At 50.2% G+C, this 14,420-nt stretch overlaps 1 protein-coding gene across 1 annotated transcript in view; it reads left to right on the plus strand.

Annotated features, from left to right (window-relative positions):
• The window catches only part of PTDSS1 (phosphatidylserine synthase 1), a 125,087-nt gene that overhangs the window by 24,076 nt on the left and 86,591 nt on the right, over positions 1-14,420 (plus strand). The window contains exon 4 of the mRNA XM_030216950.1: positions 8,392-8,516. Coding sequence (XP_030072810.1) covers positions 8,392-8,516 — 125 coding nt within the window. The remainder of the gene's footprint in view (positions 1-8,391; positions 8,517-14,420) is intronic.

Below are 14,420 nucleotides of genomic sequence, written 5' to 3' on the forward strand. Positions count from 1 at the left end.
CTGCTCATGAGGTCTTGTCCGATACAATCAGACTGTGATTCCTCCTAAGACAGAAACTGCCTAATTTCCTGATTCTATAAAATAAAATAAAGCGGGTGGGTAGCGCGGTGCGCCACATGTTTTCCCGCGCAGCGGCAGTCCCTGGCCATGGCAGCCCCCGCTTAGAGTGCAACCTGCTGCCCGTCATCAGGCTGCTAGGAGCAGTGGGCGGTGTTCCTCCTCGAACCGCGGCACGGTGTGCAGTCTGGTTTCCGAGTGGAGGAGTTGATTTAGGGCTCGCACATACAGGGCGCGCTCTGTTACAGCAGCACTTTTCTTTCGACTCGGTCCCCGATGCAGGGCCTCGGCGCTTCGCCTCAGAAGGAGGCGGGAATGGCGGCAATTTTGTTTTTCAGCAGAAGTGAAGCCCCCGCACAGCCGGCTGTGTCGGTGGGGGTCCCTTCGGAGGGGAGGGCCATCCCTTCGTCTGCTTCACCAAGCCTTGGGAGCCTCTTCTCCAGCGGGCCTGGCAGCTCCGGCAGCTCCGGCGAGAGAGAGAGGAGATGGGGATCTCCCTGCCTGTTCCCAGGGATTGCGACTGCTGCCCCATGGAGACTTGGTCTCGGATTTCGCTGCAGTTGGGCTGCTAGGAGGCGGCCCCCCTGATTTCAGAGGCAATTGCCGCGCTCCCTTGAGGAGTTTCCGGAAGGTAGTCAGGCGGCTAGCCTTATGATGGGCCTCAGGGGCCGGTTCATGGTGTTCCCCCATTCACCTGGGCATTTGAGTTCTGCTTGCCGCAATGTGGAGTGCGTCTGACACAGGCCTACAGTTTGGGAGGACCGTGGCTCGTTCTTTTTTCTCTGGTGCCAGAAGGAGGAGATGGTCCCTTACCTAAGTTGGGCTCTGTGTCTGCAGTCACCTACAGTACTTCCCTCCCAGTGGTTGGCGGCCTTGCCCTGAGGGATCTGCTAGATAGAAAGCCAAAACGGGCTTTGCAGTGCACCTTGAGGTGACTGTTTTGGAGCTGCAGGCTTTTATTTGTGGCCCTTTGGTGGCACAGGCCTGTTTACAGTAGCATCAGCAGTCCCTTTCCCAGGACAGTCCACAGGCTGCCTGGATGGAGGCGGGCTTAGCCTGTCTGATGACCACTTTGTATGTCATTCTTAGTGGCTCAGCCACCGTAAAGACCGAAGCAAAGAATTCCTTCAGTTTCTACACTATGCCTTGTCCTCCCTGAGCACCCCTTTTGCTCCTTCATAATCTAACGGCTTCCCTTGCAGGCTTTCTGCTTCTGATGTACCTGAAAAAGTTGTAACTGTGAGTTTTTGCATCTGTGTCAAGTTTCTTTTCATGTTCTCCTTTAGCCTTCTTTATCAATGCTTTGCATCTAGCTTGACAGTGCTTTTGTTGCTTCTTATTTTCTTCATTTGAGTCCTTTTTCCATTCTTTTGAAGGACATTTCTTTTGGCTCTAATAGCCTCTTTCACTTCACCTTTTAACCATGCTGGCTCTCATTTTCTCTTCTTTCCACCTTTTGTAAATAACTGGAATGCATCTGGACTGCCTTCCAAGATGGTATTTTTAAACAACTTCCATACCTGATTTAATATCCTAACCTTCCTTGTCATCAAGCAGATGAAGCCATTACCCATGGGTTGTGCCCATCAACCAGCAGGGGGAGATAGAGAGCACTCAACTTTTCACAGTGCCTCATGGCCAGCCAGCTCCACTGCCTCTTCAGTATTCTGTATCTCCCTAAGCAGGGTGGCTGTAGCTTTTTCGAGCTCCATCAAAAATCTGCCTGGGGGTGGCTCCTGGCTTGCCAGTTGTTAGCCGGGGTGTTAGAGGCTATAGCAGCTTCACTTTGAAGGCACATAGGTTAGCCCTTTCCCTGCCTTACCCATGCCCCCGTGGATGTGGACATATTAGCTTGCTTTTCCCTGTCCTTTCCCACTCAGTGGATGCAGGCACATTGGTTCGCCTTTCCCTGCCTTTCGCCTCCGGAGTTCTTATTACCACTGCTTTCCTCACAGCGTAAAAAAAAAAAAAAAGGAACAGAGGTTTTCCTTTGATTCTTCTATGGGACCGGAGCTGTGATACTCGGTCCAGTGAGGTAAGAGTGTTTTCTAACTCCTCCGGGGTGGGCCTGCGATCGGGGCGTTTTTGGCGCGAAACCGCCATTTTGAATTTTCCCGCCATTTTCGGCGATGGCTGCAGAGAATGTAAAGCGCTGTTCCCGGTGTGGCAAGCGCAAATCAGCAGCGGGGCTCTGTAAATCGTGCTGTACAGGTGTAAGAGCCGGCCCGAGCATGGTGAGCGATGATTCTTCCCGCTCAGAGCTGGCAGCGGACGCCATTTTGAATTCTCCGCATGGCGCGGCCTCCGTAGAGACGGAGAGCCCTGAGCCCGGGGGGGGGGGGGGGGACACCTCGAATTGAGGCTATTCAGGGAGCGGCTAGCCCCGGACTGGATCTGGGTGCCCAGGGCGAGTTTTTCTCCCCTTATTTTATGTTATTATTGCATAAAGCATACATGCTGAAAAGAGCTCTCCCTCAAGGGTCGTCTGAGGCCCCTTCTATTGTCCCCCCCCCCCCCACCCCGGTGGATTCTGGCCTGGGACTGCCCGCTGAGGCTATTTTCCCTGATAATTGGCATAAAGAAAAGCGTAGAAGGACTAATTCCCCTTCAGATTGTGGTGCACCTCCTTCCTCCCCCCCCCCCCCCTGTGGTCGGGCTGTGAGGATTCGGAGAGTTCTGGCAGACCTTCGTGGTCTGAGGAACCAGAGTCAGGTGCAGAATTACCACAGGATCTGGATGATCCCTCCGCGGTGAGGATTTTCCACCGTGATGAGCTGCCAGCGCTTATTTCAGATGCCCTACAGGTCCTTTCTGTTGAAGAGCCTGACAGTGGCACGGCCTCCTCTGTGAATCCTAGGATGGCTAGTACCAAAAAGCCTGCTCGAGCCTTTCCTTTGCATGACTCCATCCAAGAGCTTATTTCCGCTCAGTGGGCTGACCCCGAGGGACCTTTGAAATTTTCCAGGGCTATGGGGCAATTATACCCTCTGCGTGAGGAGCATTTGGCTCGCTTTGCAATGCCTAAAGCAGATGCCCTAGTCACTGCGGTGACAAAGAGAACTACCCTCCCTGTGGAAGGAGGATTTGCCCTGAAGGATATACAAGACCGTAGGCTGGAAGCAGCACTTAAACGGTCCTTTGAAATTGCAGGTCTTACTGTTCGGGCGTCTGCATGCAGTTGTTATGCTGCTGGAGCCTGCCTGGCGTGGTTGCAACAGGCAGTGGAACAGCCCAGAGATGGAGCGGAGCCCTTCTTGGATGTGGCTCCGCGGCTGGAGTCGGCCTTGTCCTTTTTGGCTGATGCCCTTTATGATATTGTCAGAGCTTCGGCTAAACAAATGGAAGTAGCAGTGGCGGCTTGCTGTCTTATTTGGCTACGACATTGGGCAGCGGACATAGCCTCTAAGCAAAGGTTGGTGAAGTTGCCCTTTCAAGGCCTTCAAGGCCTTCTCCTATTTGGTGAGGAGTTGGAAAAAAAATTGTTAAAGGCTTGGGAGATCCTAAACCCCAGCGCTTGCCCGAAGATAGGCCGAGGCCTTCCTCCAAGGGCCAGGCGGTCCACTCCTCTTATAGACCTCGCTTCCGTGAAGCTAGAAGGTACCGCCCGGGGCGTTCTGCTGGGTTCACTTCTCGTGCCCGTTTTTCAGCAGAGGAACTCCTTTCGCTCGGACAAGCGTTCCGCAGCCACCGGTTCTAGGCCTGGAGTTCAGGGGCGACCCTCTCAATGATGGTGCGCCGGCCCCCTCCTCGCTTCCTGCCATCGGAGGACGTCTTTCCCTCTTTGCTGAGGAGTGGGCCAACATTTCCTCAGATCAGTGGGTTCTGGACCTGATCAGAGCTGGCTTCAGAATAGAATTCAACGCCCCAGTAAGAGACGTGTTTGTGGAGTCCCGATGTGGTTCTGCCGCCAAATGGGCGGCGGTAGAGGAGACTTTGCAAGGTCTGATTCAGTTAGGGGCCGTGTCCCCGGTACCTCCCGCCGAACACGGCTACGGCCGATACTCCATCTACTTTGTGGTGCAGCGAAAAGGTGGGTCTTTTCGCCCTATTCTGGACTTAAAAGAATTGAACAAGTCCCTGAGAGTGCGGCTTTTCCACATGGAAACCCTGTGCTCCGTCATTGCTGCGGTACAGCCAGGAGAGTTTCTCACGTCTCTAGACCTGAAAGAAGCTTACTTGCACATACCAATTTGGCCCCCGCACCAGAAGTTTCTGAGGTTTGCGGTTTTGGGAACACATTTCCAGTTCCGTGCCTTGCCTTTTGGCCTCGCCACAGCTCCACGAACCTTTTTGAAGGTAATGGTGGTAGTAGCTGCTTTGCTCAGGCGAGAAGGTATCAGGATTCTCCCGTACCTAGACAACTGGCTCATCAGAGCAGACTCTGTAACAGAGAGCTATCAAGCTACAGCCAGAGTGGTCTCAGTACTTCAATCTCTAGGCTGGGTCGTCAATATGGCCAAAAGTCACCTGACCCCCTCGCAATCTCTAGAATATTTGGCGGCCAGGTTCGACACAGACTCGGGCTATGTGTACCTACCTGAGCTAAGGCGGTGCAAGCTTCAGAATCAGGTCCGTCTGCTCCTGAGGATGCCCCGCCCGTGAGCTTGGGACATTGTCCAGCTGCTGGGATCGATGACAGCCACATTGGAAGTGGTACCCTGGGCGAGAGCGCACCTGAGACCTCTACAGTATTCCCTACTTCAAAGATGGTCTCCAGTTTCTCAGGATTATCAATGCAGACTTTCTTGGCTCCCTGCGGCCCGACTCAGCATGGAGTGGTGGCTCTCAGACAGCATGCTGTGGTGAGGAATACCGCTGGTGCTCCCCGATTGGTGTCTAGTAGTGACAGATGCCAGCCTGAAGGGCTGGGGCGCACATTGCAAGGGGAAGCATGCCCAGGGTCTATGGACACCCGAGGAGTCAGAGTGGTCCATCAACCGCCTGGAGTTGAAAGCGGTGTTTCAGGCGCTTCTGGCCTTTCAAGTGACCCTGGAAGGATTGGCTATCAGAGTGATGTCGGACAACACGACAGCAGTGGCCTACATAAATCGACAAGGCGGCACTCAGTGCAGAGCACTGGCCGCACAGGCCAAACAAATTTGCCACTGGGCCGAGCTGCATCTTCAGTTTCTGTCGGCAGCTCACATTGCAGGTCAGAGCAACGTGCAAGCCGATTATCTAAGCAGGCATCAGATCGATCCAGCAGAATGGGAACTAGCAGACTAAGTATTCCTGCAGATATGTGCCAAATGGGGCAAGCCCATGATGGATCTTATGGCGACAAGTTCACATGCCAAAGTCCCTTGTTTCTTCAGCAGACGGAGAGATCCTTGTTCGGCAGGGTTGGATGCCTTGACTCAGCCCTGGCTTCTGGGCCTACTATATGTGTTCCCTCCGTGGCCCTTGATAGGGCGCGTGCTCCTGCGGATTCGGCTGCACCCAGGAGAAGTGGTCCTCATCGCCCCAGATTGGCCCAGGAGGCCTTGGTATGCGGACCTCCGACAGATGCTAGTGGAGGCTCCCCTTCCTTTAACTCTGGTACCGAACCTGTTGTCACAGGGCCCGGTAGCCATGGAGGACGCCTGCCGCTTTGGTCTTATAGCATGGCGATTGAGAGGGCGCAATTGAGGGACAAAGGCTATTCAAACACAGTCATTTCCACTCCTGCAGGCCTGCAAGTGTTCCACTTCCGTGGCTTATGCCAGGATTTGGCGCCAGTTTGAGTCTTGGTGTGCTTCAAAAGCGATCACACCCATGCGGGCTCCTGTCTCGCCAATTCTGGACTTTTTGCAGGATGGTGTACAAATAGGCTTGGCCTATAATTCCCTGCGGGTGCAAGTGGCAGCGTTGGCCTCCCTTCTTGGTAAGGTTGAAGGCGTGTCTTTAGCTGCTCATCCAGATGTGACATGGTTTCTTAGTGGGGTGCTTCGGCTCCGGCCTTCCGTGCGAGCACCCTGTCCAGCTTGGAACCTGGGGCTAGTTTTGAAGGCCCTGCAGGCTTCTCCTTTTGAGCCGCTTCAGCGAGCATCGGAGAAAGATTTGACACTAAAGGCCGTTTTTCTTGTGGCCATTACTTCGGCGAGACGGGTGTCAGAGCTCCAGGCGCTGTCCTGTAGAGACCCATTTCTGCAATTCTCAGAGTCCGGGGTCACGATTCGAACCGTGCCTTCCTTCATGCCTAAGGTAGTTTCAGCGTTTCACCTAAACCAGCCTATTTTCTTGCCCTCCTTTGATAAGGAGTTTCCAGAATCTTTTGAGCAGTTGTACCTGTTGGATGTGCGCAGGACTCTGCTGCAGTATCTGCGAGTTACTATCTCTTTCAGGATCTATGATCATCTGTTTTGCTATCAGGTCCTCGCAGAGGGTCTTCAGCGTCTAAAGCCACTATTGCCCGCTGGCTCAAAGAAACTATCTTTTCAGCTTATCTGCTTGCCTGCTGGTCTCCGCCTGTAGCCTTTAAGGCGCATTCTACCAGAGCGATTTCTTCCTCTTGGCCTGAAACTGGAGCACTCTCTCATCAAGAGATATGCAATGCAGCAACATGGGCTTCTAAGCTCTCTTTTGCCCGACATTGCAGGCTGGATGTGGCTGCTAGGAGGGATGTGAGTTTTGGAGCACAAGTGCTAGCGCGTGGTGTGACCTGTTTCCACCCTATATAGGGATTGCTTTGTTACATCCCATACGTAATGGCTTCATCTGCTTGATGACAAGGAAGGGAAAATTAGGTTCTTTCCTTGGTAATTTTCTTTCCTTTAGTCATAGCAGATGAAGCCATGAGCCCTCCCTGTATGATTGTCTGTATGCTGTGAATCTGTTTCAGGTTCTGTTCTTGTTTCCTGAAGTTCCTTCCTTGGGAGAAAGTTGGAAAACAGTCTTCAGGATTCATGTTCACTTATAGGAGGATGAGTCCATTCCCTCCAGTTTATGTTTTGGAGGATGAGTTTATTCCCTCCAGGAGGTTGCGTGTATCCCCTCCAGTTATACAATAAGGAGGACGAGTTTATTCCCTTCAGGAGGGTGTGGTCATTCACTCCTTTTGAGTTCATGCCCTTGTTAAGGGGCCATCGTTCGCTGTGAGGAAAGTTCATGTTAATCCCATTGCGGTTTGCCATACTGCTTTGGAAGCTTCAAATACTGAAGAGGCAGTGCAGCTGGCTGGCCATGAGGCACTGTGAAAAGTTGAGTGCTCTCTATCTCCCCCTGCTGGTTGATGGACACAACCCATACGTAATGGCTTCATCTGCTATGACTAAAGGAAAGAAAATTACCAAGGTAAGAACCTAATTTTCCCTTTGCAGCCGATCCTTTTAAGTTCTTTTTAACCTTTTTCCTCATTTTGTCTTAGTGGCTTTTCAGTCCCCTGTCTAACCCTAGTTCCATCAGCGTAAGTAAAGTCCATACATTGTAAAGCAGTAAGCGCACAGGGTTGGCAGTTTTCAAAAAGCCCATTTTTGAAAATCATCCTTCCTGAGATCAGTTTTGCTTCCATGAATTCTCAAACAAGCCACTATGTAAATCCATTTCCTAATTTGTGAAACTTTAAGTTTTGAAACACAACATGTAAAGTTTGTCTTCGATCACCTATATTTTAACTTTTAGAATAGTTTGTGTAGTTCTGGTTTAGCTGCCTCTTTAGATATGTTTTTTTTTTTGTCTCGCCCTCACTTGTATGTATGAAAGAAATTAGCACCATGTGCCTTTCTCTCAAGTGTTTGAATGAAGTCAGTTAGCTACTTGCACATTCTTCTGAAATTTTGTAGTTCTGGTTTAGCTGCCTCTTTTGATATTTGTTTTTTTTGTCTCACCCTCACTTGTATGTATTTGAAAGAAGTTGGCACAATGTGCCTTTCTCTCAAGTGTTTGAATGAAGTCAGTTAGCTACTTGCACATTCTACTGAGATTTTGTATGATGAACTTTATTGGTTTAACAAGCTGGCAGGATGAATATCTACCCAGGGCCCACAAATTTGCTTTTGAGAATATTTGAGTGGAGAATCTATATAAAGTCCCATGAAGGTTAAGGGTATTCTGACTTTCTGGGCTATACACATCACGTGCAGCCCAAACACTTGCTGGCACTACTGAGATGACACAGTCACTATTTTAAGAAACTTATTCGTCTGCTGACATTGAGTTGTCTCATGTATTGAGCTGCTGTTTATGTGAGGTAACCATGACTACCCCAGATCCTCAAGCTTGGTATGCTTGCAATTTAGTGGTGGGCTTAGTTAGTGCTATCCAGTCATGTCTCTCTTATTTCATCTTTTTTGGCCACTAAAATAAGACTTTTTCTAGGCACTTCTGGTTTCCTCATTAGTGTTGTGTTTTCTGCAGGTCTCAGTGTCCTATACTTCCTGTTTCTGGTCTTCCTGCTCTTCCTGAACCTTGAGCAAGTGAAAGCAGTGATGTACTGGTTGGACCCTAACCTTCGGTATGCCAAACGAGAATCAGATATCATGGTATGTGACTGCCAGCATCTTTCAGCTTATTTGGCTAAATTTTTAAAATGTTTTCATTAGAATGAGTCAGATCTTCAACAGTCCTTCATAAACTGATTGCTGTAAATGGGATATAAAAAAGACAGTCCACCAAGGTGACCTGTGTTTATTAACATAGTGAGTAGAGAATGACACGGGGATAAAATTTGTCCTCGCCCCATCCCAGTGGGTTCTGTCTTCATCCCTGCAGGCCCTGTCTCCATCCCTGCCCTGTCCCCATTCATGTGGGCTCTGTTCTTATCTGCAGAAGCCTCAAACACTTAAGACTTTATATTTAAATCTTTTTATTAAAGTAATAAAAAGGAACAATATGCTGTGCAACTTGTGTATATAAATTACAAATAGAAAACAATAATAACAATGAGCAACTATAATAAACACTCCCACCACCACCACCCTCTACCCTTCCAACCCCAACTATTGCTGACTTCTACTATCCCAAGGAATCCTAATTCACCCTATTAAAATGCCCAGGGGTACAAAATACAACCTGTTCTGTATGCCCTAGAGGGAAGAAATATGTCCTATGAAGGCACTGTTATGATCTGTGGATGAATAAGAAGTCATCAGCAATCTCAGGATTCAGTCTAGCTCCCCTGTCTTCCACAGTCCCTCCTTAGAAGGTGTTCTGGTAGCAGAATGTACATGATCCCCCATGCAAAGTTTGCTAGCTGTGGCCAGCACGGTTGCTTGTTTTTCCAAAAAATAAAAATATTGTCGCCTGCATCATTCAAACCTAAATAACAGTCCAGTTCATTAACAGGCTTCAAAGTAGAAAGTGACACAGAGACAAACGTTATCTCCGTCCTCATGGGCTCTGTCCCCATCCCCGTGGTTAACCGCGGATCCCTTTCCCCGTGTCATTCTCTAATAGTGAGTATCAGAAGAGAGAGAGAGAATATTAAGTTAAGTGACTTATGGGTTGTGTTTCATGGAATTCTAAGGAGAATGTGAAATACAAACAGATCTCTGTTTGGAAAATTCACTTGTCCGCAGCAAGTGAATTTTCTTTGCCTGGAAGACAGGAGCAGCCCCAGTTGAAGCCTTTCATCTTGTCTGCCTTCTTTTGAGTGATAGTGGTTGGTTCACCTGCAATAGTTCTTGCTTTTGGTGTTCTTAAATTCATATTCTCTGAATATTTAAGAGCTTATTTTTAAAACAGAAAAGCATAAAAAAAATGGCATAACAGGCAGATAAACGTATTTCTCACAGAAAAACATCTAAAGCGGATAATCAAACCAACCCCCCAAAAATAGAACTGCCCAAGTCCATTAGCCGCCGAAAAGAAGATGTTCCCAGAGGGGGCAATTTGTGGGCGTGACATGAGCGATGTTACATGGTGAAAGTTTATTGACAATAACGGATAGCAAAATGACTTTCTGGGGGCAGAAAGAAAAATGCCCGGAATTAACCTGCTTTGAAAGCATCTAGGGTAAGGCTAAACCTGTCTTTAGATTCATTTGTGATTTTGCTGAGTTGGAGAGTGGAGAGGTGGAAGAGGTTGTTTATGAGAAATAGTGGAGAGTTGCTGAGTGCTTTGTTACTTTTTTTGTGTTTGCCCCAGTCTGAACCTTTTGACCCTTACATTTTCTGACTTGCCTCCTCTGTCTCTCACCTTCTCAAGTCCTTTCCTACACCTGCTAGCCCCACTAAACCCTCAGTGTCTTCATACCCCCACACCTTCAATTCTATATCCCTACCTGCTTGTCTTCTGTCTCTCATTGTTCCTCTGTTTTATCCAGTCCCAGGTTGTCACTGTACTCTGTGCTGCTGCTGTTTGTGTGAGGGCTGTTTCTGGGAGAGTGAGTGCTTAGTGCTGCAGCTGTGTATCTGGATTGTTTGGTGGTGGTGGGAAAGTGAGTGTTTTGGGCAGCTGGTGTGTGTTTCATCACTGTGTGCTGGTGCAAGTGTTGGTGCTGGATCTCACAAGGTGCGGTAGGTGAAGTTGTGGTGTTTCTGGGGTCAGCGGGTTGCGCCTGTGGTGGTGAGACACCTGCATGACAGTCATAGATGCATTGAATGCTTTGGTGGTTCATGCCTTGCTGAAAGTGGATGAGCGTTTTGAGAGGAGGCCTATCGGAGAGACTTAGACCCACACCGACTTCCCAGACCTCACTGATCAGGAATGCCTTACTAGGTTCTGCTTTGACCAGCTACAGCCCCTCTTCCAGCCCAGGACACGCAGGAATAATCCTGTGCCAGTCCACCTGAAGGTCACAGCCTCCATTTCCTTTCTGGCCACCAGCAGTTTTCAGTCAGTGCTAGCAGTCGATGTAGGCCTAACCCAGCCCGCTATCTCTAACTGTCTTGCCCAATTTCTTGATGCCTTCCTCACCCACATCTCACAGTATATTACCTTCCCCACTATCTCACTGTTCTTCCAGAACAACATGGCTCAGTTCTGCCAGGTACTTGTGACCTGGATTGGCCACTGTTCGAAACAGGATGCTGGGCTTGATGGACCTTTGGCCTGTCCCAATATGGCAATACTTATGTACTTATATGTACACCATAGACTGCTTTCTCTTGGTCATAGAAGTTATTGACTGCACACACATTGCACTCAGCCCCCCCCCCCCCCCCCCCAGGCATGCAAGGAGACCTACAGGAATAGAAATCATTTCACTCCATGAACAATGCAAGTTGTGTGTGATTCCCTGGGGGGAGGTTGTGAATGTGTGTGCCCATAACCCAGACTCCACCCACAATGCCTGCATACTCCAGCATTCAGGAATCTACCGCAGGTTTGACCAAGGGGAGATCACTAGTGGTTGTCTCCTAGTTAACCAGTACAGGGATTCCCAAACCCCACACTCCCTCCCACCTTCTAACTTTCAACACACTCCCTCCCTCTAGATGCCCCCAGAACCCACAGCCATTACCCCACCTCAACAAGGTCACCATACCAGCCAATACACACCGGTCTATGATTCTGCTTCCCACAGGTGACAAAAGCTATCCCCAGCGAACCTGGGTCATGACTCTCATAATCCAACCCCAAAATGAGGCGGAGGAAGAGTATAACAAGAGGCATAAGAGCACCCACACCATCATGGAACGGACCTTTGGACCATTCGAGAGGGTAGCTCCTCTACAGCCATGAAAAGGTTGCCAAACTTTTCATGGCCTGCTGCACAGCCTGGCTCTCCAAAGAAGACAGCCACTGCTAAAGGAATGACAGCAACCACAGCAGCAGCCGCCAGACCCAAAGGATAAGGAGCCCCCCTCCCCCACCCCACCCCCCACAGAGCTGAACAGGGAGCATACCAGTTGGTGGTCCGTGCCAGACAAAGACTCTCACCAATTTTCAGTAAAGGTAAGTACACTATTTATTTGTGCACAGCACCTCTATAACATTCCCTCTCCCTGCACAGACACACCCACCACACCCCTCCCCCCATCTCACACCACCACAGATGGCAATTAGGTGGCTGACAGCCCTACATTATCCTCCTCTCTCCCCCATCCACTCTGGGAGCCACCTCTCCCATCCTGTCCTTGAGCTCCTAATAATGGCCTGGGCCTTGCAAGAGCAGGAAGTGTATCAAGAGTCCTCACCTGTGTGGCTCCCACTATTCTCACAGTCATCAGTCCATCGTGCTGCTTCTGCTGCACCCTAGAAATCTAATCAGGTGGCTGATCTGCTGCTGGGCCCAGCACCTAGGAACGGAGTGTCTGCTGCCCCTGAGGGACCTGGTCTCACAGTTGTCCTACTGGCCTGGGGTGTTTGGGTTCCCTTCTTGGACACTTGGATGGCAGTTGCAACTCTGCATCTGAGATGGGTGTTGTGAAGCTTGGCTGGGTGATGTGGCCACTGATGCAACTTGCGGCTGGTGTGGAGGGTGTTGCTGCAGGGCTGATGGCCTCACTGCTTCCAGTTGGAGGCTCAGGTGCTTGCTGTGTGGGCAGTGTGCTCACCAAGGCCACCGTGTAATCCTGAAGATCATGCCAGATCCCCACAGTCTGCTGCCATATATTCTGGTCTGCCTCCCGGCTCTCCTGCTGCATGCTCTGCAGCAGCTGTCCGCATTCCTGTTGTACTTGGATTGGAGCCCCTCAAGCAGCAGCTGTAGCTTCTGCTGCCAGTAATCCATCAGCTGCAAATTCTGTGCCAGCAGTTTGTTGGCCAGCTGCAGCACCTGCACCCCCTTACAGGCTGGCTGTGCCTCCTCATCAGCTTCCTCTGCTTCTATTGGGCCATCTGCACATGCAGGGGGGGGGGGGGGGGGTTCAGCCACTAATTGCTTTCCTCTGCTTCTATTGGGCCACCTGCACATGCCAAGGTGGGGGGGGGGGGGGGGTTCCAGCTCTAATTGCTCTTGCTGTTTATCCTCTGTAGGCGGCTCCTTGCTGATGTCCTTGGCGTGTTCTTTCACTCCCACAGTGCCCTCCTGTGATCCCTCAGCAGCCACCGATTTGCCCTCCTCCTCTTGATGTGCCTGCTGGCTGCTGGTTCCCAGTTCTCCACTGGATTCAGTGTCCTTGTCTGCATGGGGAAAGTAGAGGAAATGTATCTGTTGCACTAGCTAACCTGGCAATCTGGTGTGACTTTCCTGAACATATACCCCTCCATGTGTATGTCTAGACCACAACTGATTAGGAATGGCATTGTCAGGTAACCCAAAGATGTATGCTTCTACATCCAACATTGCAGGAGCCAAGGGATATGGTGCCCTGTGTACCTCGGAGGCCAGGGTGCCGGACAGCTACACAGCTAGGTGGGTACAAATGGAAGGACTGTGGAAGTGGTGTGGAGGTCACAGTGAGAGAAACACAAAAGGCGTAGAAAGCAGGAACAGACACTGGTTAGTGATGGACCTAGAGGGAGACGGGGAAATAAGGCACTAATACAGGGGCCCTCCATCCGGTGTGCTGAGTGACCCCAGACTTGCCCACTAACCAGTACTCCTTGTTCTTGTTGAATTGTTGGGACATAGACCCTGATAACCAACCTTTCAGCATGTACTCTAGTGTGCCTTCTTACACCTTCCCCTACCTACCTGAGAACCTGTACTACATGTGAGAGTGCTATCAATGAGCCCCCCCCCCCCCCCCCCCCCCCCCACACACACACACACACTGTCCCTGCTTGAAGAAGAGAGGGTGACACAGAGACAACAACCAGCACAGCTTTGTTTGCCCAAACTTACCTGACTCCCCAGCTATGCTGAAGTGTTCTGGCTTCCCAGGCCAAGGATGCCCTCTTTAGTAGACAGCCTGGCCCCAGGACCTGGCAAGGCAATATCTGGTCTTATGAGTCAGCTCGGGAATGGCCCCACTCAGGTGCCCTACAGCCATGATCTGAGAGAAGGGAGTAAAAAGGGAGACTGTAGTCCTGAGGAGCTGGTTGTCCTTAGTATCGGACATAAGTACATAAGTAATGCCACACTGGGTCCATCGAGCCAAGCATCCTGTCCACCACAGCGGCCAATCCAGGCCAAGGGCACCTGGCGAGCTTCCCAAACGTACAAACATTCTATACATGTTTTTCCTGGAATTGTGAATTTTTCCCAAGTCCATTTAGTAGTGGTTTATGGACTTTGTTTTTTTTATTTGTACCCCGCGCTTTCCCACTCATGGCAGGCTTAATGCAGCTTAGGTACTTATTTGTACCTGGGACAATGGAGGGTTAAGTGACTTGCCCAGAGTCACAAGGAGCTGCCTCTGCCTGCAGTGGGAATCGAACCCAGTTCCCCAGGACCAAAGTCCACCACTCTAACCACTAGGCCACTCCTCCACTCCACTTGTCCTTTAGGAAACCATCTAACCCCTTTTTAAGCTCTGCTAAGCTAACCGCCTTCACCACGTTCTCCGGCAACGAATTCCAGAGTTTAATTACTCGTTGGGTGAAGAAAATTTTTCTCC

This window comes from Microcaecilia unicolor, chromosome 1 (genome assembly GCF_901765095.1).
Source record: "Microcaecilia unicolor chromosome 1, aMicUni1.1, whole genome shotgun sequence".
NCBI classification, from domain to species: domain Eukaryota; kingdom Metazoa; phylum Chordata; class Amphibia; order Gymnophiona; family Siphonopidae; genus Microcaecilia; species Microcaecilia unicolor.